This window comes from Taudactylus pleione, unplaced genomic scaffold (genome assembly GCF_031769625.1).
Source record: "Taudactylus pleione unplaced genomic scaffold, aTauple2 ptg000007l, whole genome shotgun sequence".
Classification (NCBI taxonomy): domain Eukaryota; kingdom Metazoa; phylum Chordata; class Amphibia; order Anura; family Myobatrachidae; genus Taudactylus; species Taudactylus pleione.
The window spans coordinates 5,575,015-5,602,894 of record NW_028284410.1 but is presented as its reverse complement, the minus strand read 5'-3'; the positions used below and the strand labels follow the sequence as shown (position 1 = coordinate 5,602,894).

Sequence of the window (27,880 nt, the reverse complement as noted above, 5' to 3'; positions counted from 1 at the left end):
TCTCCTGAGGGTGCAAGCAGAAATGCCGGCGCCAGCGGCTGTCACACTCAGATGGAGCAACAATTGAATTGCTCTGTCGAGCACCTTAAAAAAATATTCACCAGCTGAACAATTGAATCGCCCTCACTGACTTCAGGATGTGGACATTAAGAGGCCAGAAATGACGCAGGCTGGCGGGGGAGTTAAGTGTTCAGGCAGAGGCGGAGCTGTGCATGCCTTGAGAATTTCAGACACCCTAGCTCCTTTATGCACTACAGATGTAGCTCTATGGTCCAGTTCATCCAGCTCCACTGGTAGGGAACTGTGTAAGTGCAGAACCTCCAACATGACCCCTCCCATCAGGTACAAAATGCTCTGCTCCTGGATTTCCCACCTTATTTATTATTGCAGAACCATGTGCTGAAACACCTGCCTCATCAGTTAACTAGTTCAACACAGGTGACTGCAATAATAAATTAGGTTGGAAATCCAGGAGCAGAGCATTTTGTACCTGATGGGAGGGGTCATGTTGGAGGGTAGGTAAGTGGATATACATGTGCTTGCTTTGTGACTGTGGTACAATCAGCATGAGCAGCAGAAATGCAGATGGAAAACTTGTCAAATTAGACATTATTGATCATTATCATGTGATGTCGGTGCACACTGAATTTCCCAAATGCTTGGCAGATCATGTATCAGTGTCTGCAGATATTATGTTTGTTGTAGAGGTCAATGATGTCTAGTTTGACAGAAATTTAGACTGCAATGACCATTTTGCACTGGTTCAGTCATGCAGTGATTGAATTGACAGGCTAGACCTAGATATACAGGTGAGCTGGTGGCCTCATCCATGTGCACATGATTGGCATAATTCTAGGTATTTTAATCTCAAACAGATCAGATTTTCTCTACACAAAGTAGTATCTAGCACAACAGAATTGCATTACCTAGCTGTACAGTATATGAAAATAACAAGCATTGACAAGATAAAGGAAAGTAAATTCTAATGTAAATTATTACATATGTTTACTAAAAAAAAATAGAATTTGAAAGAAAATTATGTTTGTAATGTATGGATTTTAATAAAAGGTGCTTGCATGTAAAATATAATCTGATCCCCTTGGATATATTATATTTAATGGTGATCCTAAGACAATTGTAAAATCAGTTTTGTTTTTACATTATTGTATGAGACAGACACAGCTTAAAAAAAATAGAACATTTGAAACATGATGACTGTCTGTAACCTAGCCATTATGTGCCATAAATGGAAACAATATATAGAACCTTTGAAGGGGTTAAAGGTTCATACAAAGCAGCCTCACCTCCAGGCAGCACATGTGGTAAATCTCCCTGCCAGGTACTGACTTGTCCCTGAAATTCCTAATTTACTTGAGCACATAAGAAATTTACCAGAGGGTTACTCAAGATTATCCAACAACGTCTCTCTGCTTTCCCAAACTCCACTTTACATGGGTTAATGTCTTTCTTCTTCCAAATAAAGGCCTGTATTAACTACCAAGCCATTGCCAAAATGTATAACAATTGCCTAAATTGATGGTAACCAGTACTCTATAGTCAGTCCTACTGTATGCTGTCTCTTTTCAAGTATACAGTACACATAACTTACACTGCACAAGTAATCCAATACAACCACATTTTCGTTTAATATGGATTTGTCCTTCAACAGAAGCACAAAAGGCAAGCTGTTTAGGTCCGTTATCTGCCATAGCACACTGCAAGAAGCAGTAAAGTACTGCAGCAGAGGTTCCCAAATGCGGTCCTCAAGGCTCCCCAACAGATCATGTTTTAGAGATATCCATGCTTGAGCACAGGTGGTTAAATCAAATTCAATGAGGTACTAATTAAGTTACCTGTGCTCAACCATGGATATCTCTAAAACCTGAACTGTTGGGGAGCCTTGAGGACCACATTTGGGAACCTCTGCACTACAAAATAAATGATACATTGTAGTAAGCTTTACACATGACATGCCATTGATGTAAACAACAATAGATAACTTGTAAACTTTGTTTATCGTTATTTTCCAAGCCATTTCTTCTGTAGCTCTTTGCCTATTTATATACAAATAACTCCAGACATTCAAAAATGATACATACTGCATAAAACTCCTTATGTCATTCTTGCTTTAATGCTATTATATAACATGATCTATTGACATTTCTGGAAAGAATATTTGTATAATCGACACATTTTTAATTTGGTAATGCCAATAATATACACTTACCTTTTTCAGACATGACATTTAAGTATTTCCCTAAGGGTCCATTCATGGCCTTGGCAGTTCCTGAGCCAATGATGGTAAGTTTAGTAAAAAAAAAAAAAAAAAACAGGCGGCAAGTTTCATTCTTTAACATACTGTAACTATTGCTCTGACCCTAACAAGAGAGCAGGTGACTTTGGCTTTGGACAGGACCCAGACTGAGTAGCAATACACATAAAAGTTCTGTAGGTGGTGGGAATTACTTATTTCATGGTTAAGGTTTGTGTGTCATTGTGAGCCTGTGCATAAGTCCCTGTCATTGTGAACCTGTGAATAAGTCCCTGTCATTGTGAACCTATGCATAAGTCCCTGTCGCTGTGAGCCTCTGCATAAGTCCCTGTCATTGTGAGTCTGATGAGGTCACGGTCTGTCTGCATGTCATTGTGAGTCTGTGTGTAAGTCCTTGTCCCCGTGAGTCCATCTATGTTGGACTAGAGTACAGCAGTGCTTAGCTAGACGCCACTAGAAGGAAAAGCCGCTGTGAGCTGGAGGTGCCTTCCGGTGTGTGAAGTAGAAAAATCTCCAGAGGCTCCCTGATCAATAATGCAAACCCATCAAATTTCAAATCGTTACAACAATAACATTATTATCTCTATTTGTGTTTTTTTCTTTTAATATATTGCCTGATTATTTATAAAACAAATCATGAGAGTAAGGCAGGTGACCAAGCTTTTTATTGTTCTGTTTTGCTTTTTTAACATGGGACATGCTTGTGTGTCTGCAGAATTTTATTCCATTGCTTGGTGCATACCAGGAATTTAGAAGTGCAACATGGCGGCACAAAGGAGTCTAATTATAAATATAGGATGAGACCTAAAAGCCATTAGCTCTGAGCTGGTGCAAATTATATTTTGCAGAGTGAAAATGGCTGTAAACCCCTCAGCACAGGAAGAAGAATTTTTTTTTTGCTTTGGAAAAGAAACTGTTTCTGCTCTGTGTCAAAAATATATTAGATGTGACCACACAGTTCTGTGCCCTATAAATATAGGGATCCAGTCACATGATCAACGGTTACCATGACGGACATTAATAATGTCAACACAACAATGTCGTCATGGTTCGATGTGTTGACAGGCACCATGTCGACGTCTTTAGAATGTTGACATGTTCACATTGTCAACAACTGAACTGTCATCAAGTGAAATGTTGACATTCCGAGGATGCCGACATAGTGCAGGTCGCCAATTTGAACCATGTCAACATTGTAGGAGATTGGGGTTAGGTTGTGGGGAGAGGGGTTAGGGTTAGGCACTTGGGAGGATATAGGGTTAGTGGTAAAATACTCACCAGAACGCCACTTCTTCAGACATCTCCGACATGGTCATTGTGACCCTGGAGACGCCGCTACCGTCAGGTAAGTGACCGTTGGGCCACCAAAGATGTTAGGTTGACATTCTATAATGTCATCTGTAAAAATATGATGTATGTCAACATTATGACCATATTCTCAAGTCGACCTGATGCATGTCGATATGAGAACTGTCAACCTAACATACCACACCCACAAATATATATTGCACTGTACTCCTTTGCAGCTTCTGATACCCCTGATGTAAAGTATAAGGAGCAGTTATCCCAAGTATATGCTAAGATATAAGATGCAAAACCCTTTGACAGCTTTATTTTTTTTATAACTATGGATTTTTAAATGATTTCTATTTTAGGCTGTGGAGGAAAAATGTTGTTGTACAGTTCTGATAATGGTTTATCGTGTTAAGTATGTTGTTTACCACTTACTCATCTTAACTTGAAGCTCTCCGCAATAACCTCTAGATAACTTAAAGGTCGAAAGCATCCCAGCAGCTGTTCATAGGAGCAATGACCCAGAAAGTTATTTCATTCTCTTGTGACTGCCAGTATTTCTCCAGAAATCTCAGTGAAAAGTCAGGACTACTTAAAAAAAAAGGATAATAAAATGTTCCTAAGTAGGTTTGATTAACTATAAAGCATATAAATAAATGAATTATTATCATATATTGTTCTCCTCATAGGCTGCTTGTGTAGTGCCACCCCTTGTGTAGAGGCTCATGGCCCCTATTCTGCCAGATATTTTGTGCCTTGACCGCTGCAATGATTGATAACACAAGGACAACTTGTCACTGCTGAAATTCTGCCGTTCTAGGCCTATGTGATCTTTCCACAACTTGGGGCCTGTATGGATACTTATAAATAAATATACTACAATTAATGGAAATTAATGCAATGAAAGCAGAGGTTCCACCAAATAACACACTTTGTTTTTGCCCATTGTTAGTCTAAGTGGTCCTAAAACTTTCTCCAAGTTAGCCAAGTTTTGAAGATCTCTTAAGAAGAACTCTGAAGAATTAATCAAATATTCTGTACTTCTAGAACTATGGACCTACTAGTCGTCTAGGCAGGGTCAACCCAACCATTACGCCGGGTATGCGGCCACATAGAACTCCACAGTGAAGAGGGTGCTGCGATCCCGCAGCCCGATAGTGACGGTGAGAGGATGTGATGGGGCGGCAGGCATGCACCGGGTCATAGGGGCCAGGGCCACATCAGGGAAGGTGCAATAATGGTGCTCCGGCATACATTACTCACAGGAGGCAGCTCCACCCTAGGGATGAAAATCATTTGATGTTTCATCAAAAACATCGGTCAGATGGTTCCAATGTTCGATGTTTAACCCTGCAATGGTGAGGACCCAATGTTTCATCGCTAGATTTCTATCCCAATGTTTCCCAGATGGTTTCCAATGTTTTTTTTTGTTGTTTTCTTTTGTTTTTTTTTAACTCTGTGTGGCTGTTGTCAGCTGCAATTACTGTGTGTGTGATGCTGACATTTAATACACAATTTACACACACTGCTGCAGAGCCGGCCCTAGGCATAGGCATTATAAGCAAATGCCTAGAGCGACTGGATGGATAAGGACATTCCAGGGCTCTGCCACTGCAGCGATCGTTGCTCAGCTCCAATCGGGCAGAGGTCAGCCGGTCAGGTGACTGTGACCGTGAACCAGGTCAGAATGAGCTTCTGCACAGAAGTTTATTCTGGGTACAGGAGGAGACAAGATGGCCGCCTATATTAGTCATCGAGCGCCCAGCCAGCAATTGGGCCATCTTCAGTTCAGCAGCAACCACAGGGCCTTTCTCACTTGGGGTGTGCGACCCCATGGCTGGAAAGTGCCACAATCTATATTTCCGGGCACCCACTGCAATGCATGTTATGCTAGCGGTGCACCCGGCTACTTCACTACACATTGTAGATACCCACCACCACCGGCCGGTTGTCTCCCTTCAGCACTGCTACTTCACACTATGGGGAGAAACTCAGGAGGATTCGGATGGGGGGGAGGAGCAACCGGTGCCCATCTCAAGCACAGCACATCCTCTGACAGGCTCCTCATCTTGGACAGCAAATCATTAGCCCATGGCCTGACGGCCATTTCGGTGGAGAACCACCTTCATTATATTAGTGAGTGTCAGTCACTCACTGCATGTGCAGTATATTTATGTATGTGTATATATATATATATATATATATATATATATGTGTGTGTATAAAATGTAAGTCTCCATCAAATAAACATAAGTATGATCTCAGAAGTTTATTAGTGTATTATATGTTTAAGTAGGTAGTTTCTATATGTAACTCTGCCTATATGTGGGTGTGCATATGTACAACTAGAATTGGGGACACACTGTGGCATATAAAGCATATTGGATAGGAAGCCTGAAGATCTGATTTCAGTCCAGTTCTATTGTAGTCAGTGGTGACATTGATAAAGTCAAATAAGTGAACTATTGTCCCTCTTGTGGTTTGTACTTGGTATATGCCCGGATGATGGATAATGTGTTTTCCAGTCATGCATAGGGTTCTCTTTACCTTCTGGCAAAAGGGAAATGTTTCACCCCCCCTCTCTGCCTCTCTCCCTCCCCACTCTGCTGCCTCTCTCCTCTCTCTGCCCCCCCCCTCTCTCTCTCTGCCTTTATTGCTCTCTCTCTTCTTAAACGCCTTGCAACTGTCTAGAGTCTCTCTCCCCTTTGTTTTTGGCCCCCTATTGTTTCCTTCTCTCTCACAGGGAGCTGGGTATGTCTCTAGCGTGCCAATAATGGGGTGTTGCACATGGGTACGGCTTTTCCCACAAGACCGCGCCCCCTTAATATTTTTGGGGGGCTGCGTGTGCACAAAAGTGCTTTATGGGGCACTGAAATATATATTCCATTACCAAGCAAATTGGGGTCAGACTGGCCCTGCGTCTAGGGCGGACATTCTCCACTACAGGCTATCATCAGAAACCAGTGACTAGTTACCACTCATGATGGAATGAGAAGGTACAGAGTAGTAACTGCTTACAGTAAATACAGAGCAAAAAAGACCATTTCAGCTGAGTTGGGGCCTTTTTAAAACAAAGTTAGCCACGCATGCTGCATTTTTACGTTATATTGGCAAATTGTTCCAAAACCCATGATCCTCTACAATTATATGATCCACTGCAATTGTACCAAAGCATTTAGTTGTTCTTTTGCATTTTGTGGTTCATAAATGGCCCTTAATATTGGTAACTAAAGGGCCCAGTGATATGTTCTGCCCCTGTTCACTGCACTGTAGTTTCCAACATAATAAAACTGTTTCAGTGGTCCCTGTCATTGCAGAACAGGAGTATGAACATTTTCCTAATGAGACAATTAATTACTTCATTGTAACTTATTAATACTATGTTAACATACAATGAAACAAAAACATCTTTGTTTCAACATTTTAATAGAATTCCAAAAATATATAATATAAAACTATGACATAAAATTCAGAATCAGATTCTAGAAGAAAATATAGCACTCTTGTTCTGAATCCTGAAAAGTTCCGTCATTTACTTAGATTGTGTGTGTGTGTAATATATATATATATATATATATATATATATATATGCGCAGCAAGTTGGAGTATACTGACCTAAAGGGGACAACATTTCACCACCTCCTAGTCAATAGACTTCAGGCTAATATCTGTAATTACACAGTGGGCTATTCTTTCATAACCTCTAATGCACGCAAATCAGAACACCAACCTGTCACCTCACTATTCATTCTGTCCAACCTGAGACCTGCAGGCTGAATCCAGCTTGCTAGTAACTGCAGCATTGTTTTCATAACAAACATTTTAACACTGCATAGAGAAATGTGTCATTTAGAAATAGGTGATTTCACTGCCCCTTCAGTTTCACCATCACTTCATGTCACAGGAATAGTACTAATTGGTAGGAACTGTTGTTGCTGTCTGACCAGTTAAAACCACGTTTCCACTACGCAATGTTACTGAGCGATTGCACGATTATGCAGGGGCGCCGAGAGGGGGGGAGCGGGAACTAAGTGCCCAGGCTTGCTGGAGGGGCCCGGCAGGGGCCAGGGTCCGGCACTGCTCCCCCTCCCTCTTACGTCACAGCAGCCCAGCACATGCTGCTGTGTGCTGGGCTGCACTGGGAGACTGCTTGCGGCTGCTAAAGCAGCAGCCGGAGAAGTCTACTATGCCTATGGGGGGAGCGATCACACTGATCGCGCCCCCCTTTGGCTGTGCACCGGGCTGAGGCACACACAGCCCCCCCTCCCCAGCGTGCAGAAAATTATTTTCTTTTTCTTTTTTTTTCTAAGGGGACATGGCCACGTCTCCCACGAATAGTCCACGTCCCCTGTAACCTGGGCCCGGGGAGGCTGTCGGCGGCCTTGCGATTACGACATCGTAATCATGCAATCGCTCAGTAATCATGCACAAATCAGGCACTATTATGTTGGAAACGACCAGCGATGCGCACTCTCGTTGGTCGTTTCCGACATCAATTATCTACTGAGCATGCTGGTCAATCTGCCGATAAGGACAGATTGCCCATGTTCAGAGATGATTGATGTGCCTACACTGAGCGATCAATCATTCAGTGTAGGCACTGCAGGGGGAAGGGGAACGACGGTACGATTACGGTGTCGTAATCGTATGGTCATTCCGGTATCTGCTAGTGGATATACGGCTTAAGTCTCATTGGATGAAATAATTTAATTGCATGACATCAGATCAACTTTCTCTTCTACATAACCCCTCTGTAGTCAAGGAGATCCAGACTTCGACTGAAGGGAACCTCTACATGCCTTAAGCATACACACGATTTCCCCTGAACTCCCAGGCAAACAATCTAGTGCATATCTAAACGATCTGGTGCATACACACTGTGCAATCCAACAAACGACCAAACGATATATCTTGCATCATTTGCTGATTAACTATATAATGTAACCATATCGTCTGGTCGTTCGGTAGTGCGTACACACTGCAGAATCTAGGGGGAATCGTTAACACGATTGACAGATCTTCCTGCATGTACAAAAGATCTGAAGATGTGATGAACGATGCAGTGGGAGCACGCATAGTGCGTACACACTTGACGATTTGCTGTTCAGATACGTTGGAAGCCGTCAAATCATTCAAAATATCGTTTAGTGTGTAGGGGCCATTAGAGTGTGGAGCGCGGAGTGGTAATGAGGTAGAGGATAGAAAGTTTGGGGTATAGCAATATGCATTGTATAAAGAAAACAAATTTGCCGTGGCCAAACACGACAGCTCTTCATACCAAAGAAGTTGGACAGCACTGCATAGTTGACTTCAGTACACATATCTCTAATTCCCTTCTAGCCCACAGACATCACATCTCTCAATGGCAAATATACATAGTTTTTAAAATGCATACTTCCCAACCTCTTAAAATACATGACAATCAAAGAAGAAGGTAATGTCTCATCTCTCAACACATTAGGATATATTTCTCTCTCTATCTAGATTAATGGACAGACATCAGCCTCTGCAATCTGGCTAATAGGTATTTGGACACCCGTCATCCTAATACCCACTAGGTCATGTAACGTGAGACATCTATGAGCCTTGGGTTATATGAGCGGGACGTGGTCAAATCCGGTAGGCATGGCCATGCTCCCTCCAAAAAAAGCATGTAAAATACTATGCGCGCTGGTGCAAATTGGTGCCGCGTGCCTAATATGGGAATATATGACCCCCTCAGCAGCTTACTTAGGCCTGCCCAACTGACCCGGGCCCAGGTTATTAGTACCCCACACCTCTCTGTTCCCTCTCACCTCCACTCAATTCATAAATATCTAAAAACTTATATCCAACCATTAAATAAAAAGTCCCAACTCCCACTTCTTCCTATCACACAAGCATAAGGACAAACATATCTAGACATGAGCAAAATTTTGCATAAATTAAGTTTCGCAGCGGAACTGGTCTAAGCTTCGAATTATGCTTTTGCTATGCAGTTCCACAGAATGACATTCCATACTGCAGTCATACCTCCCAAGTATCCCAATTTTGGTTGAGCAGTTCTGATTCACAGGTCTCAACATTGGATCTTTATGGGTGAATCTGGAAAGGGTTTATATGGATCTGGGTGTGATTTGGTCACATTTTTTATTTACTTCCTATGCCTAAATGTTAGGAGGTATAATGGATTTGTATATTTAGAGTCTGCGAATAGAGCAGGGACACTCAGTTCATGCTGCCGATGGTGGGGCTGGAGAAGGACTGGGAACACTTACAGCCAAATGTGGAATGCAAAGAATATTTTGCCGAAATGCTTTGATATTTTGCTCATGAATTTATGCCTGTTTTCACTTAATACCAAATTAGGATGCTCACTTTCCCCTTTTAGCACAGAACACAGATATTATGATGACATACATAGTGTACATACATAGTGTACATACATACATACATACCTACCTACATAAATACATACATATCTACACAGCTACGTATGCAGGGCTAATACTGCAGTGGCTTGTACATAAAAGAAATACATCAGCACTTTAACTGGAATTTAAAAAAACATCACTTCCTGCCTTTTCCCGTGTGGCAGCGTTTAATGTTAATGTGGAATGTTCTTTTATCCTTGGGGGAGAGTCAAGAATGAAACTTAAAGCACCAGTGTTCCCACACTGTGGGGGAACAAGAAGAAAAACAGATGTTTTTCAACCAAGAGGCCAGAAAGTCCTGTAATAAATTGCAGACATGTTAACCCTGTGTACGGCAGCAGGCCTGCAATAGATTTGTTATTGTAAGCAAGGAACAGACATATACATATAAGGCAATTGCATGTCACCTGAATGCATTTGTATCCAGTCCTGCAAAATCCAGCATGTTGGCAGTTAATCCAGAATGCAGCAACCTCGCCCAGCGTTTTAACTGACATCACAAGGCGGACCACATCATAAATCCAGGCACACAGAAAGATTTTGGAGTTTTCTGTATAACTACAGTGTACATTATACAATGAATGCTGCATGCTTATTTATAAAGAGGCACTTACGTTTGTATGTGTACAACCATTTGCAAGTTATGCATGCCTCTTATTTATTTATTGCTTAGCAGCTTACATACATGTTCCATAGCATGTATAGTATGCTGAAGCTTGTAGCAACATCCTTATGTACCTGCATGTTTATTTGCATATTGCACATATATTGGAATGGGATAGGATAGGAAGACAGCAGTTGTTATAAACAATGTATCTCTTATGTACCCTCAAGTGGAAATAACAAGAGCATTCCACCATTTCTTGGGGGTACACTAATCCTGGGTAACTAGTTTTTGTTGTTCCAGTTTAAGCAATGAAAATATAACAATATAACAATCCGATCTTCAGAGATGACAGATTAGAGTCTCAGAAATCATGGCTTGATGAGTTAAGGATCAGGCTGTTTTTCCTTTGTATGGCAGTAGGGAGCCACCAATTGGTACCTGCACTGGCACTGGAGATCAGTGAACCTCCAAGTGGTGCCATATAGTCTCTCCATTACAGCTCCACCCTGCTTCGGTAATAAAAGCATCCACCAAACTGGATTTCCCCCATGTTTAACATCAGCCTTATTAGTAAGACATTAACTACCGACACCCATATTATCAGCGCGTACATCAAAGTGGGCAGGATTCTGACTGGTATATCCAGCACATCCTGCTATTGGTCTAGTAAATGTACAGTGCCTGTAGTGCCAGCTGCTATGAGCAGGGCATTAGATTTTCGCACTGAAATTCCCGGAAAGTTAGTTGCTTGAAACATATAAAATTTTCCCCTATAACTACTAGTAGTAATGTACACGACCAATTGTGCCAGTTCCAGTACCCAAGATATCAGGTTGGCCATTTCGCCATATCTCTCGAATTATACGCTCACGTTCCTCCAATCTCTGAGCTCTCTCCAGCTCTTCTGCTGATGTGAATACATTTACTGTCAGTGTACCATCCATAGGAGGCTGATTTCCCAGTGATGTGTCCATCACAGGAGTCAAGATGAAAGTTTCCTCATTGTCACTGTCTGGATCTTCCTCATCCCCCAGCACAGACAGAGGTTCCTTTACACAATCCTTAGGAGGACTGTTCTTTGGTTTGGAAGGAAGGCTGGGAGTCCGGGGTTTACAAGAGATACGGATCACCAGCATGCAGAGTGTTAAAATCAATCCAAAGCACACCCCAAGAACAAAATAGAGTCCGAATGACTCCGGGTTATCTGTAGAAGGTGAAACAACAACAATGTCAACAACTCCAAAAATATTGATTAAAAAAAAGGAAATATACAAGCAGCTAGGATTAGTAAAAGCAGAGCTACAGTACATAACTGTGATGTAGCAGAATGAACACTTGTTGTCCCTATTTAAATTTCAATTTTTACTGTTCTATATGAATACTTGATAAAGACTGAAGCACATTTGTACTATTTAGTTTTATTAAACAATAAATATGCCTTGAAAAACAATGTACAGTATATTTTAGCTAGGCATCAAATGCCTTAATAATAGTGAGTGTTACTGTAATTTCTTCAGAGCCACTTTAAATGAATTTATAGCACTAAACGTGCTACAGATGGTAGATTTACTAAAGCTTCTAAAACAGAGAAGTTGTGGTGTTGCTCATAGCAACCAATCAGATGCTGCCTCTCATTTTCCAGGATGAAATAGAGAAATGATAGATACAATCTGATTGGTTGCTATGGACAAAACCATCACTTTTCATTTTTTGATGGTTAATATATAATAGGTAGATAGATAGAATTTTCTACACAATCGTATTCCTCTTTGCATATTAAACTGTATTTTACAGTACAACTCCTACTTTTGTCACCCAATAAAGGCCAGATGTTGGTACATTTATCAAGTGTTAATAAACATCAAATAATTGTCAGCTCTGAATACCGTACCTCTAATGTGAGCATATGCTGCTATGCTGTTACTCAAGAACTCCATCTCCTTCTTGCCCGTATCCATTGTATAAGATTCGAGACCTAGCAAAAGGAATGTTAGATGTTAGAATTGTTTTTACTGCAGTGCTCTACAAATAACTTATTTTCCTTTGCAATGAACCTGCTAACCCCGATTTGTAAAACGCACACACCAGTCCTGGGAAACACATGCCAGTTCTTGATGAGACTGGGATCCAGGGCGAAGTTTAAACCACAGCTGACTTGATAATAAGCTTTGTAGACACCGACAACCTCTATCTACAGCAGTTTTTATGTTGTAAGCCTCGGAGCATCATGGGATGTGGATGTCCTAGAGCATCATGGAACTGCAGGAGCTTTAAGAATTCCTGCTGTGCCAGTTGTATTAATTCAGAAAATAATAAAAAGTAAAAATCATGGCGTGCTCCTGCTATTAATTACATGTGCATAAACTACCTGATTATGTCTGTAAATACTTACATAATACTCATGAATGCCGGTTGAAGGGCACTAGGTGCCCTTCCTTGTCGGCCCTGGCCCCTGCCCTAGAATGCCCCTTACCCAGATACTGAACCCCTTGCAAGGTAACACTTACCTTGGCAGTAGGCAGGTGTGAAGTTTGTCAGTCAGTGCTGCTGCGAGTGGCAACGTACTTTGACATACTACCAGCTTCATTATGGAAGTTTGGAAGAGAGCAGGTCACCCCCCAGATAATTAATATTACTAAACACACTCCATTGTTGTCAGCCACTGAGGAAGGAGGGTGTGTTTAATTTTAATCTCTGGGATGGTTGAGCGTACAGTGAGGTGAGATCACAAGGAGAAAAAACTTTGCGTTACATTATGTTACTTAATCAGTCTTTTAGGCTCCCAAAATGTTCTACACAACCACATGAATTTGCATAATGATAGCTCAAACCCTGCATGTAAGCATGTAAAGGAGTTAAGTACCTTTTTACATTTATTTATAAGTAGAGTAGCAAACTTGATTTTTTTGCTTAAAGTCATCCCTGAAACCCTCCTAATTTGAGGAAGTGTGATCTATATTATTTATTTATTAACAGTTTCTTATAGAGTGCAACAAATTCCGTTGCGCTTTACAATTTGAATTAACATTATACTGGGTTGTAATAGACATACATACATAAATGACATTTATAAGGGTAACAGGGCCCTGCTCGCAAGCTTACAATCTATATGAACACATAACCTCCGTTCCCTGTGTTCCTGTGGCACCAGAAATTATTGGATAATACATCCCTATTCAGTCCTTGGGGACCTAACAAAATCAGCAGCAATTGGCTGCTGGTGAAATTACATATCCCAGCAGTCTCAGCCGCTTTGACTGATGGGGAGTTAAAAAATTTATCTGGAAAAATACTCTGAAGAATCCACTCTAGACAAAGAAGGAAGTCAGGAGTGTCAACTCTGTGATTGTTGCTCACAAGGCCAAACCACAGCCTGCAATAAGTAAAGAGAGCAGTTGGAATTGGTATTCTTTGAGCCCATATGGCTGAATTCTGACCTGATTCCGAGGTGGACTCAAGTGGTCCCAGTGCTGCATCTATAGTAGCAGCGGACCTGAAAAAGTATGGAAATGCTGGAGGTGCCGTCTTAATAAGTAGCCCACCTCTGGTTTCTCAGATCCGCTGAATATGTCTGAAGGTGCAGCATCAGATCATCATCGCAGCAACCTTAGGTTGCTCAGAATGTCACCGCTACTAAGCTGCCTAGGCTAGTGAATCTGTATCAGAAGATGCAACACTGGCTTTGGCATGCCTCAAAAATAGGTCCGACATGACCCTGTTTTCTGAAACGCTTCCGCCTTCCAGTCCCCAAATGGCTGCATACTGTGAATCAACCAACATCTGCAACCGCATTTCATCCGATGACAAAGGACTAAGGGGTCTATTTACTAAGCTTTATTACGAGAAAGCAGGCTTGCCTACCCTCCCGATTTGGCCGGGAGCCTCCCGATTTTCGGGTGGCTCCCGACCCCCCGGAAAGGCAGGCAAGCCTCCCAACATTCCCCAACCCTCCCGACCTCCCCCCAGAATCCTCTAAAAATCCCCACAGTGGGGGGGCAGTGACGTGATTTGCACTGAATCGCGTCATCTTGGCTCCGCCCCCTGCTTCACAGTGCCAAAAATAACGGCATTGAGAAGAGGGGGCGGGGCCATGATGATGCGATCGTGCAGCCACGCCCCGGCTCTGCCTCCAACATGTCACAGCGGTCTGGACACGCCCCCCGCTGTAAGCCGACAATCAGCTTCCTCCCAGAAGGAGGGAGCTGACTGTCAGCAAGTATGAGATAAAGTGAACTGAGATAAGGTACTGCCATCTCACAGGCTGTGTTTGAAAAATGACAGTTAGGAGTTGATTGGCTGGTACCTTACCTCTGTTCACTTTATCTCCTAACAAAGCTTTGTAAATAGAACCCTAGCTCTGCACATGCGCAGAGTGTATGCTGCTCATACATAGATCTAAAACCATCACTCAATTGTGACTGAATCGCGTTAGCGTCCACCTCTGGATCTGCCTGAGTCTGGGCTCTGGAGTCCTCCTGGAAAGTAATGTTACAAAGGGGACTAGTGAGTCCTACTAATCTCTTTAGAAACTCATATTACAAAGCAGAACAATTAATTTATATATATGCGGGTTTTTAGAAGTGGAGATGTTGCCCATAGCAACCAATCAGATTCTACTTTACTTGTATCTAGCACATTCTAGAAGATAATAGCTGGAATATGATTGGTTGCAATGGGCAACATCTCTACTTCTAAAAAACCACACTTTAGTAAATATACCCCTGAGAGAGAGCTGCAAGTGAGATGTGTACAAGGCATTTGCTAAAAATCGTGTGATCTGTCCGCTAAGCAGACTTGTATGCAACTCTGATTCAGGCCCTAGTGGTTAAGGAAGGGCCCGTCTTGGCCATGGGCCTGAAAAAGGGACAATCCCTATATTTACATGTGCACCACCACTAACATCAGACTCAGAATTATGTTATTAATGGCGATATATTACATTGTGTTGTTCCCATAACTAGTTTTTACCCTAGTTTAAGATTACTACACTACTATTTTATGCTATTTGTAGCCATAACAGCTCATGTCCGAATTCTCTACTGCAAGAGTTTAGTCATAGTTTTGGAGAAGCTGGATACACCCAATATATAGGTTGCCCTTCATTGTGATCTTATAGGCTTATCTTTGCTCTACCTTATTGATGCTCTGCATTTTGTACCAACCATTACTCCAACCTTTACTTACCATGTCACTGGTTGTACATAGAATAGATATAGAAGTTTGCAATGGTGTACTAATAATATAGCTACACAGCAGACATTAGTTCTAGCAAATAGTGAGAAACAGCTTTATTGCTTGGACTCACCTTTCAAATTCTGTCAGATTGAGGACAGGATACATAAAGCAAATCCCACCACTAATCAAAGCATAGCGGCATTTAGCAACGCCATATGCTTGTACAATTGCGAGTAAAATCACAAAGGACAGCTCTCCCGATTAGAGCTGTTCTTTGTGATATAAGGACTTCCACATTTATGGCCCAGGAGTCATGTAGGCCAGTGCATGCGTGAGCCATGGGAGACACCGGCAGGGTTGTGATTGGATCCCTCTCAGGGAACAATGCGGAGAGAAGCCCATAGGCTTCTATTAGGCATTATCATCTATAGATGCCTATCAAGCAACGGAAAGTTTAGCTTCTTGGAGCTTGCTGCATTTGGGGAATGCGGTCCAACGTCTGTAAACTGCATTTTCGGAGGTTTGACTACAATTTTGCAGTTGATGCATCCCATCCTTAGAGATTATTATTATTATTACCAGTTATTTATATAGAGCACACATATTCCGCAGCGCTTTACAGATAATATCTTTCCATTCACATCTGTCCCTGCCCCAGTGGAGCTTACAATCTATATTTTCTACCACATGCTCACAAACATACACACTATGGCCAATTTGAGAGGAGCCAATTAACCTACCAGTATATTTTTGGATTGTGGGAGGAAACCGGAGTACCCAGAGGAAACCCACGCAAGCACAGGGAGAATATACAAACGCCTCACAGGGAATCGAACCCATGACCTCAGTGCTGTGAGGCAGTAACGCTAACCGTTACAACGTCTGTGCTGCCCGATATTATATTCAAAGAAAATTAACTTAATTCATAAATACCTACATTAATATCCTATAACATTTTATAAAGTCACTTAATGTCACTTCATGTTTTAAGTAATAACAATAGGCTGATCAATCCTAAAACTATATATTTTTATAACATTCTTCATCTCCATTTCTATCATTAGCTATGTTTTTCCTGTGTATGCAACACAGCTATTGGTTAGCCAATAAGAGTATGAGGAGTCAGGACAGCAGTACAACAGGGTGTCATCTGTAATAACATAGGGATTAGTGAATCACATCCCCCACCAGTAGTGACCTGGTTTCCTGCATGTCCTAAAATACATCCCGGTAACTTCCTTCCAAGTTTGAGATATTTGCTGACACTCCCATAAACAATCCAGCTTCCCTGCCTCTGCACGACTTGCATCTGCTTTTATGCTCTACTCATTGTGTGCACATCCCATACTACATGCATGCATCATTTCATTCTACACATAGCACTAGCATTATATTCTTTTCACATTGTGTTGTCTGTAGAAAAGATAGATCGTAAAAGGGCACTTATGTACTATATAATGAGACATTAGCATGCCTCCCAGTATATTTTTTTATATATTATATAATATGCAGCCTGTTTTATACTGCGTTGGTTTAGAATTTGTAAAACACATCAATCTGTTTACTGAACAATGTAAATTTGGTTATTAAAAGATGCGTGCCAGTGAGACCAATAACTTACCATTTTGTTCACCTGGAAAATTGTGAGCACTACGAGACTGAGTCAGAGGCACACATCGATCAGATACAGCTACAGTTGCATTCCACTATGGGAAATAAATGCAGAAATATTGCCTGTATTCTCAGTTGGCCTCATCTATGCTGCACACCGCCCCTATCCAACCCCTTGTGAAAGTACCCATCATCACCCATCATCACTCTCTGCACACATTTGCAGTAGCCCTATACCTGGATCAAGAGGTCCGTCTCAAATCAGATGGATCTCAGCATACACTCAACTCTGAATAGACAGATATGCCGTATTCATGCCCATGATATGCCCACAGAACACTTATTATTATTATTATTATTATTATTATTAACAGTTTCTTATAGAGCGCAGCATATTCCGTTGCACTTTGCAAATGGAAATAACATTAATAGAACCAAACTGGATAGTAACAGACAGACATAAAGGTAAGAGGGCCCTGCTCGCAAGCTTACAATCTATAGGGAAATAGGTGTTGATACACAAGGATAGGTGCTACACTTATCCTACATGCAAAGTCCAGTTGCCGCTCAATTACACCTATTCAGTTGCAAATCTAGATACGGCTGAGATGCATATGACATAGAATTGCCTGTAGTTGCTCATAGTTGTGTATGCTGGGAAGTGCAAAAAAGATCCATCTGCAAAATAAACTTGCCTGTAACGCTGATTCAGCCTCTATTTATATTTGTGGCTAATTTAAGTATTATAACATGCACTATTGAGAGTTTTTAGCTACAGTAGGTATATAAGTTTTTAAAAATATGCAAATACAGTCAGATATGTAAACTAAGATAGCCAATATTCATGCAATTAGTGTAATTCACAAATAAAATTGCTATAAATGATACAAGTCAATCCTCTTTATTCCCCCCTTCTCACCTGTGTCCGTACCTCTATTTACATGTCTCCCCTGTGGCCATTCATCTTTCCCATGTCCCTACATTTCTCTCCCATACCTTCTTTGTCACTGTTCAATAAGGAAGCCATTCCCGCCACATTTTTGTAATCCTAGGATTTAGGATTGAAAAAATCTCAATCCCGGGATTCCTGCGATTGAATTGCACATAGATGTCCTTCCTTACCCCCTACTTTCCTTCTCCCTAGTCCCCCACCACTATCACCTGACATCACTCTACCTCCATCTCTCTCCCCTTTCACTTTCCTTAGTCACCCTATGGTTGTTAGAAGAAGGGGTTTCTCTTGTCGGTGGGCACCTTTTCCAGTCCTCTCCCAGGCTCAGTTGCAGTAGAAGAGCTGGAGTCCACTGATGCGGCTGCTCTCACTGATTGACTGGGAGTGTGCAGCATAGTGATGATGTTACCGCGCAGTACTCTCCCAGCATCAGTGACTGAGATCAATTGCATTATGGGACTCCATCTGTTCTACGGGCAGCTGGGAGAGCCTAAGAGGACCAGAAAATACAACCGAGAAGGTAAGTATTATCGCAGAGCAACCAGCCCAATCTACAGTGTGTTTTGAATCCCGTAATATCTGGGATTTAATTATCATAATTCAGGGTATTTTTGGGACTCAGACATGTCCAGGATCCTGGGATTGGCTTCTTTACTTCTCAATCAATCATTGATAACTGCGAATAAATCTTCTGCCAAGTTGAATCATAGGACAAAGAATGGCTATACTGTAATACCATCACTGTACAGTACATCTTTGCTATTGTTCCTCTATTGCAATATAGAGATTTAGCATGGTCCTCTGAAGGTCAGCTCATAAACTTAGAGTACTGGTTCTGGGATTGATATAACAAGAGTCCCCTTTTTTGAAGAGTAGGTAAAAAATGGCATGTAGTAATGAGTCCGGCGCCGCAATGCCGCCGGTTTCAAAACTGACAGGGGAATTCCAACAAGGGACTTAAGATAGGCATCGAAATACTGATGCCTATCTAAATCACAAAGCTGGAACGCCGAAGGATGCCAGCCCGAATGAGGTAAGTCCAGGGGGAGGGTTAGATTTAGGGAGCGTAGCGGGGTTAGGGTTAGGTTTTGAGGGGAGGTTAGGGTTAGGTACCCCTAGGGGGGAGGGTTAGGGTTAGTCACAACTGGGGGGAGGGGTTAGGTTTAGGCACTAAGGGGGCGGGTTAGGTTTAGGCATGAAGGAGGGAGACTTAAGTTTAGGCACTAACAGGGAGGGTTAAGGTTAGGCTACAGAAAAGGAGGGATACCAACCATCGGGATACCGCTGTCAGTATTATGACAGGAAGCATCCCGACAGCCGGCATTACATACCTATTCCGTAAAAAACACCATGGGCCAGATGTAACAGGTAGAGGGTTTTTGAAAGAGTTAGCCATCAGATTTAAAGCACAAATGTTTATTAAGGCAAAGCCATAATAAAAAAAATGCTGTTCAAAATCTGACTTCTAACATGCTGAAATCTCTGCACTATCAAAAACCTGTACCTATTACATTTGCCCCTAGGGCTGGCGTAATGAAGTCTACAGAGTACATTGCAAGGGAGGCGCTGGGCTGGAGAGGCACCAGGCACACTGCTTGCTTTCTGAGTACCTTTACAGCTGCACTTGCTGTGCCTGTGACAAGCGGTGTCATGGGTGGGCCTGGCAGGGCAAAACTAAGGGGTGGTCTGGGGGTGGACTCCAATCCACCCATTAGCCAGATCACCGATCTGCCTGAATTTAAATGTCATTTTTGTCAGCGGCCACCCGGTCAAGAACTGATTTCATGGTCCAACATTGCCCGCTTAGTTAAGTTGTTATAAGTAGCAGCACTGCCTGCAATAACCGGCAGTTTACAAGCGCGATGTACGTGATGATGTCACGCAGCACACACATCCCACTCTCTTTGTGTGTGGTGTGCTGTGCCCAAGAAGAGGAATAATGGAGGAGCTGCCTCTGCTCCACACCGCAACGCCAGGATGAGGACCCACTGCAGCTGCCTGTCTCTGATGAAGGTGAGGGGGCCAGTCAGCTACTTCTAATCTAAGCTTTTATATCAATTGCATACAAACATAAAGTGTATAAAATAGTAAAATGTAAAACAGCGGGGGTGACATTTTTTATATAATCTTTTTATTTGAGCAATAAACAAGGTACAGATATAGGAGTCTAATCCCGTCTTTTACAGCATATTGCATGTTTCATTTCAAAATATGAAACATTGTAAAGAAATATGTCAAGAGGACATATTTGTAGGAGGAAAAAATGCATAGTTTGCAGAGAGGTGATGAACACCCTAGGACCCCCCCTGCAAACTTTTTGCCCCTATATTACAATATGTTGGGGGGACCAGCGGCACCAAAGGGTATCTTGCTGATAGTAAATGCTTCCCTCAGTACCATCTCCAATATAAACAGTTACAGCTGATCATTCATTAAATAATTTATACTCACATCTTGAACCCAGTTAGGGCAGTGGTGCCCAGCTTGCCCTAACACATCTTTATTGGGGGGTTTTGTTGGGTTTTAACAAAACAGTTTGTTGTCTAGGGCCCCTTGGGGTCTGATATAGCTCCATATACAATATGAGATTATCAGAAATGAAGTTTAATATATTTCGTATTTTTACATATGTATAGAAATGTCTCCTGCAAATTCCAGTTAAGCTTTCAGATTCCAAATAATTATTAGAGCAATTATTTCTCGCTACAAGATTTTTATTTCCTCAATTTCATTCAAGTGGTCTGATTTGTAAAGCTAACCTACTTATACAGTCTCTATGAAGTGTTCTAGTGCTGTGAGGACAACCGAGGAAAAAATACAAATAGTAGAGTATTGCAAAGTGTGTCCTATATTCCAGTGGTTCCCAAACTCCGACATTACTGTCCAGGTTTTAAGGATATCCATGCTTGTGCACAGATGACTTAATTAGAACCTCAGTCTATTTATTTTAACAATCTGGCCTCAAGTATGGATATCCTTAAACCCTGGACTGTAATGACAGAGTTTGAGAAACTCTGCTTTATTCCAATGTATGCTCCTCCAGTGTATTCAGACACACCAGAATCACTGACAAAGTCTTGTGCATAAACCACACTTTTTGTATCTGGAAGTCTACACCTAAGGATAAAGTTTTACACAATGTGGCATGGCAAGGGTGGAATAACTGAAAATGACCACTGTGAAATGATTTGATAAACATATATACTATATATATATATGTATTATCCTTACGTGATCATATGCTTAGCAGTGCAGGGGCACACGACTTTAATGGGCTCTGCACTAATGCTGCATAGCTGCTGTAAGTTTACATGTTACATGTAAGCTTTGTATAACAATGTAACATGGGTGCATACATTAAAGATTTAAACTGAAGTCAACCATGCACTTGTTTACAATGTCCAAGACAGTACAGACACAAGAGGCACAGGCAGTGCATTCCACTTGTTTCTCACTGTCTTGTTTCTCCAACCTCACATGGCACTGCCCAATACATCTCTGTTGCCCTAGCAACAACTTTCAGCAATAGAAACTATTCCACTGTGGGAAGAATCCTAATTTTATTGTGTGGGCAATCCCCATCATGTCAAGTTTGGTTAGATCATACTTGCTTGCTTTTTAAATACTTTTTAATAAACTTTAACTTATAAAGCTCAGAGAATAAGAACTAAGGGTAAGAATTGTATTCAAGATGCAAAATAAGAAACATCATTGTGCAGTTTGTTGACCTTGCAAGAAAAATGTCTGAATTCTTGCAGAGTGGTGTAGATGATTTAACATTTTTCCACACATGAGTGACATAGGTGATATGCCCACTGCATGTCTTCTCTATTCCTGCTGGGTAGCTATCTAAATGTCACTGGTGCATAAGTGCGAAACTTATTGGCACATTGTGCTAGGTAAATATAATAGACAATCAGTCTCTTGGCTCAGAGAAACATTGTGCTTGCCAAACATAATCATACAGTATACCTGGTTTGAATGCAGAACTATTAATGAGGGGTGGCACAGTGGTCAAAACAAAATTAGGCACTTAACTCTGTCTGAGCTAATTTACCATTAGTGCACTTCTTACACATTACTTTAAATATCACTTTCAATTTAGATATTACATTATACTGTATGTATTTTACAGTGTTGTAACTAGACTTTTTGGTGCCCTGGGCCAGGGAGAGCCTTGGCGCTACCCCTCCCCCCATTTTTTTCAATTAGGGACATAAGACACTCGCCCCAAAAAGGGACGTGGCATAACAAATCTGATTTGTCCCGTATGCTAATTAAGTGGTACCGTTCCCTTTGTATAACTGTTATCCAGGTGTCAGTGCCAAATACAATGTGAATGTAGTGGCTGTAGTGATGGTACAATAACTATGCAGTATAACTCACCAGCTCTAGATGTAGGAGAGCACTGGTGAAGCTGTACCTGCAGCAAGATTGTCCATCAGAGCAGCCATGCACAACCCTGGAGCCTGCAGTGTAGATCACCAACTGAAGGTATAGACAAAGTGCTGCTTGTAGTGTATATGCAGCAAATATTAGTGGCAGTGTCTGTGTATGTACCCAGCGCTGGTAGCTGAAGTCACTGGCAAAGGTATTTAAGGTGTGGTGGTAACACCAGGGTCAAGACTCACTGGCTGTTTTCAGGGCTGCCATCAGAAAATGCTACAGTATGATGCCTCTTCCCACATTATATACATTCTTATATATTTATAGAACACCTATACTTTAAGAACAGTCCAAGAAAATGGATTTGGACACCAATCCTCTTATACCACATTCATGCACTTAACTTGAGAGCTCTTTGTCATTCAGTTACCTTATCCTTTATTCTAAATCACATATTTCTTTAGCAGTCATACACAGGACTTGAAAACAGCACTTCTCACATTGACAGGCAGGAAGGGCCTCTAAGTACAGAAGAATATGTACACCTTCAGTTACAAACTTTTATTTATCACAGACACATTTCTCAAACTTTCATACCCGGGACTCGAACCTATCCAACTATGCAACTAGGAAAATGTATGTAGTGTGCAGCCACACATCCAATCCCCTGCAGCCACACACTACATAGATCTGCTCAGCTGCAATGCTGATTATTTTTTACAAATGTATATTGTATGTCATATATTTCCAATTTGCAGGCTTCCTTTGCAGGAAAAGATAGCTCCACGTGTAAGGTGTCTGACTGCCATGTATGAGGTGATGGGTTTGAGTCCTGGGAATTACAATATTTTGAAATGTGTGTGTTAAATAAAAGAGGATGTGACTGACTGTGCTTTTAGGAGATGGCCAGATGGAAGAGGTGTCGGAGATAGGAGCGGCCAGGAGATGCTGGGGATAAAAGAAGAGGAAGCTACAAGTCAGAATGAATATAAACAGAATATTGATAGGTGCCGCTGATCAGTGCCCCCTATCTTGCAGTGCACTGTGCCATGGCACATGTCACACTACCCTAGTTACAGCCCTAGCATTTTACAATATTAATCCAATGTTTCTTCAACAACCTCTCCTAAGGCCCCAAGTCATCTCAAGTCCTATTTAAAAATACATACTACTTTCCTCTCTCATGCAAAGCACACTGTTATGTGGTGACTGGCTCCATTGTTTGCCATAGAGCTGTTCATATCACAGGAATAGTGCCATACAGGAAATAAGTGTTTCCACCACTATAAAAGCTCTACAGCTCTCCCTCTGTTCCATCATGTTACTTTTCTTCCCACAATATACAGTGCTTTTGTTTAATTAAAGCAGGGATGGGGAACCTCAGGCCCGGGGGCCGTATAAGGCCCACGGAATCATTTGGTCTGGCCCTCACAGCTTTTTTATGCTAGCCTCATCTGGCTAGCAGGGTGCCTAGAATGGCACCCTGCAGCCATAATCTATGCACCATTGCCGCCTGGAGCGTCCTTAGGATGCATCAGATGGTCACATCGCTGCCCTTACAGCTCCCCAGAGCATCCTGAGGATGATACGGGCATTGCTGTAATCACCGGTGATTCCGGCCCCATGTGATGTCACACGGAGGGGAGGTGGCCTGCACCGCGCCCGAGAATAATGTTATATATATCAAAATGGCCATCAGGAGAAAAAAGGTTCCCCACCCCTGAATAAAAGGTTCCAATATATCAAAGCTTTGAGCATGGGCTATCTCCCAGTACAAAACTAAGTATACTTTTTTTTTATAATGGCAACAACCCACTGAACTATGAGAAAGTGTAAATTTTACTTTGTTTTATGAATTGGCTGATCACCTGTGTGTGAGACAATGCTGCATGTGACAATTGTGTTTCCACTCCCTGCAGCTGTCTGGAAATCCTGTGTTCACATATGTCATGACTGACTCTGACAGCTGGGAGTGTCCACTTTTCCCCTTCCTGGCACATTACAGCTGTTAGTTGCCAAAAACCAGGTGTTAGAAAACTTTTCCAGTGCCAATGGCAAAATATTATGAAGAAACAGATAAACACAGCATATGCATAAACTTGCAACAGAATGTGACATTTATGGTTCCTATATTGTGATGGAAGGTAGGTAATAAGTGCTGTGCTTTGATAATAATCAAGTAGAGCTTATTTACATATTTGCTAATAACATTGGTAAATGCACATGAACATTAATGTGTGCTTTATTTGTTTTTAATACTATTTTTCCATGCACTTTTTATGCATTGCACTTTTACTAATGTACTGGTAGTGGGTACACATGATAAACAGGTTGTTATAAAGTGTTCTAAACTTGAAGTTTTAGTAAATGTGGCAAAACATTACTATAACTGCACAACATTTGTATCATAAATATTTGTTATAGTGTATCTCCTCGTCACAGCAAAAGTGCATGTGACTACCCTATCCAATTCCGTATGAATTACTGCACTTTATATCTCATTCAACTACTGTAGCTTGTAAAAGTACAGTACAGAAACCATAGTTCATGCAGTTTATCCAATAGTGTAAGCTCTAATGACAAGTTCTTCTTAAAAGATTTGTGATTTTACAGTATATTAATGTGCTGTCCTTAGTTGATGCCCAATTGCACAATTCTGTACCATTAATGTAACTTCCCCATACACTAAATGGCAGGAATTGTAACTGGGATCTGGAACCAATAATATCTGACCCATGATGTTATCAGTGCATTAAGACACCCAATACCAGTTCATGTGATATGTTCCAGGCTTCTAGATGCATTCAGTGAAGATCTGAATTCATTTACTTATATGCAAGGGGTTAAAGTTTAAACTACAAACTTTTTTTTTTAGGTTTAAAGTTAGTTTTTGTGGAGTAAAGAATCACAGCATTAATAATTCTCTCTCGAATTTCCATACACTTACCATTCAAATGTGCTCTTCTTGTTTTATAGTCTCCCAGCCTAGATGTCCCTTCTTAGATGCCTATTAAATTGTGGCGTTGTGTGTAGTAACTTTATGCTACTCCATGCAGTGTGTAATATCTTCCAGCTGACTTTTCTTATCAGGTACAGCTACAATGAAGACGTTATCTTTTCTGCTGTGTTATACAGAAAGCTTCTTTTCAAGTTGTGGGTAACATAGTGATCTGTATTGCTGTTTGCGTTGTGCAGAGGGCAGACTGGGAACTACAGTGAATCCCTCCTCTCTTCCCTCCCTCTGTCCAGATGTAATTTGTTCAGCCACAAGCTACTTCTCTGCTCAGAGGAACTAAATGAACACAGCCCAGCCTACTGGCCAACTAACTAACCCTTTGCAAACCGCACACACCAAATATCTCTTGCCAAATACATGCCAAGCCAGAGACTAACAACATATCTCTTGTGGGTGTTATTAAATAACTGATAACTGTACATTAATAGCAAAGTAGCTGTTTCCTCACCAGATATTGTTACCACTGACCAATTTTATTTCTAAATGAATATTATTTATTACAGGAATTTTATTACTTATGGGTTTGTTCCTACAGCTACAAAGAGCTTACAATCGATTTGCCATAGGCATACACTGTAAATCCATTTATATAAGCCTAGGGTAGTGCTATCTGTAAATGGCTTAATGTTAGCATGCATAGTTACATTCTTAAGGCTTGTTTACATAAGCAAACTGTTTATGCCTTTTAGATGGTTTATAAAATATATGAAAACTACACAATTTTTTTATTATTTATTATACAGTTGAAATTGTGTTATTTAAAACACTTTGAAGTTTTGCCAACAACTTTAGATTGTTAGGGGCTTGAAAATCATGCGGAAATTGCAGTTTGTACACAATTCAGAGATACTTGGCTGCTATAGGCAAACTAACGCTACAGACCGCAATTACAATAGGCACTGCAGTCTGGTCCAATTTATCAAGCTGTAAAAGGCTTAGCTTTTCAGGGCTTGGTCCCTATAGCTAGAGTTATCTTCAGAATGTGTTAGCCTTTGTAATCTATTGGCTACAAGAGGAACCTACTGATCCCTATCCGGTAGCTGCAAGCATCTAGGAAGTGAATTGTGCTGCTGAACAACTTCCAATGTGGAAAGTGTTTGGCCAGGACAGCCTCTGTTTGGAAGCATTGTCCTGACTAGGAAGCTTAAATCAGAGCCTAATAATGAGCCTAATAATATGAAATTAATTGTAATTTATTGTGGAAAACCCAATAAGAAATAATCATGCCACTAAATATAAAAAATAAAAATATATAATTAAGTTGCTATTAAAATAACACCAATACTAACAGCACACTAACAAATATGGGTGTGGTATATGTTGTTGACATTCATCACGTCAAAAGTGAAAAAAATGTCGACATGATTAGAATGTCGACAAAACCTCTGTGTCAACAGTGACATCCTGATGACTTCCCGTGGATCCCATGGCGCTTCCGGCAGTGACTACATCATTAATCCTAAAATCTAACCCCTAACATCTCCCCTCCCGAAGCCTAACCCTAAACCCCCTCCCATAACCTAACACAAACCCTACCCCTCCGATCTGTGCAAAATGTCGACATTATGACTACATCCCAACAACACCCTTGTGCTTGCAATGATCTCTCTCTCTCTACTATGACATATTTTATTAAACCATTCCCAAAAATATGTCGAGTTCCTGTAGAAATATGGCTAAGGTTTTACAATGAATGTATTATTTTTTTATATATTCAACTCTTTGCTGTTAAGGGGTTAACATTTCATGCAAAATTAATTGCAATCTCTGATTTATTTTGTCTTTTTTAATTAAAAAAATTGCATTTACTCATATTTTGAAGGTACCGTGCTCTGTATTGCTTCTGTTGCCTCTGTTGTGTTATTAGATCTAACATTCTTGGTGAAAATTGGACAACACAAGTATTTGTTCCTAAAGGCATTTGGCTGGGGTCAAATCTATAAGAATTAAAACTCCTTAAACTGCCCATACATGGTGCGATATTTCAGCCGAGCCGACAGATTGGTACGATATCGCTGCTATATCGTACCGTGGGTGGGTATGATATCGGCCAATGCACGTTCCCGTGGGGTCTTACATCGCACCTCCAGATCTTACTGCATGTTCACTTGATCTGGGGATGCGATGTACAATCCCATGCAGCACTATGCGGGTG

At 41.2% G+C, this 27,880-nt stretch overlaps 1 protein-coding gene across 2 annotated transcripts; it reads right to left on the bottom strand.

Moving 5' to 3' along the window:
- Window positions 1-6,974: 6,974 nt before the first annotated feature.
- Window positions 6,975-25,910, bottom strand: EVA1B (eva-1 homolog B). 2 transcript variants are annotated; one of them, XM_088460449.1, is made up of 3 exons: window positions 25,657-25,910; window positions 12,477-12,560; window positions 6,975-11,789 (listed from the first exon to the last, which is right to left on the bottom strand). In XM_088460449.1, exons 2-3 carry the CDS (start codon window positions 12,541-12,543, stop codon window positions 11,365-11,367), a joined length of 492 nt encoding a protein of 163 aa, XP_088316575.1. In that variant the 5' UTR covers window positions 12,544-12,560; window positions 25,657-25,910; the 3' UTR covers window positions 6,975-11,364. The 2 variants fall into 2 exon arrangements, with proteins under 2 accessions (XP_088316575.1, XP_088316582.1); XM_088460456.1 differs by lacking the exon at window positions 25,657-25,910 and adding an exon at window positions 12,648-12,705.
- Between the last annotated feature and the right edge of the window lie 1,970 nt (window positions 25,911-27,880).

Coding starts and splice junctions, on each gene's coding strand:
- EVA1B (XM_088460449.1), bottom strand. CDS start 12,543: ATGGATACGGGCAAGAAGGAGATGGAGTTCTTGAGTAACAGCATAGCA. Junction 11,790..12,476: donor AGCATATGCTCACATTAGAG/GTACGGTATTCA, acceptor CACCTTCTACAG/ATAACCCGGAGTCATTCGGA.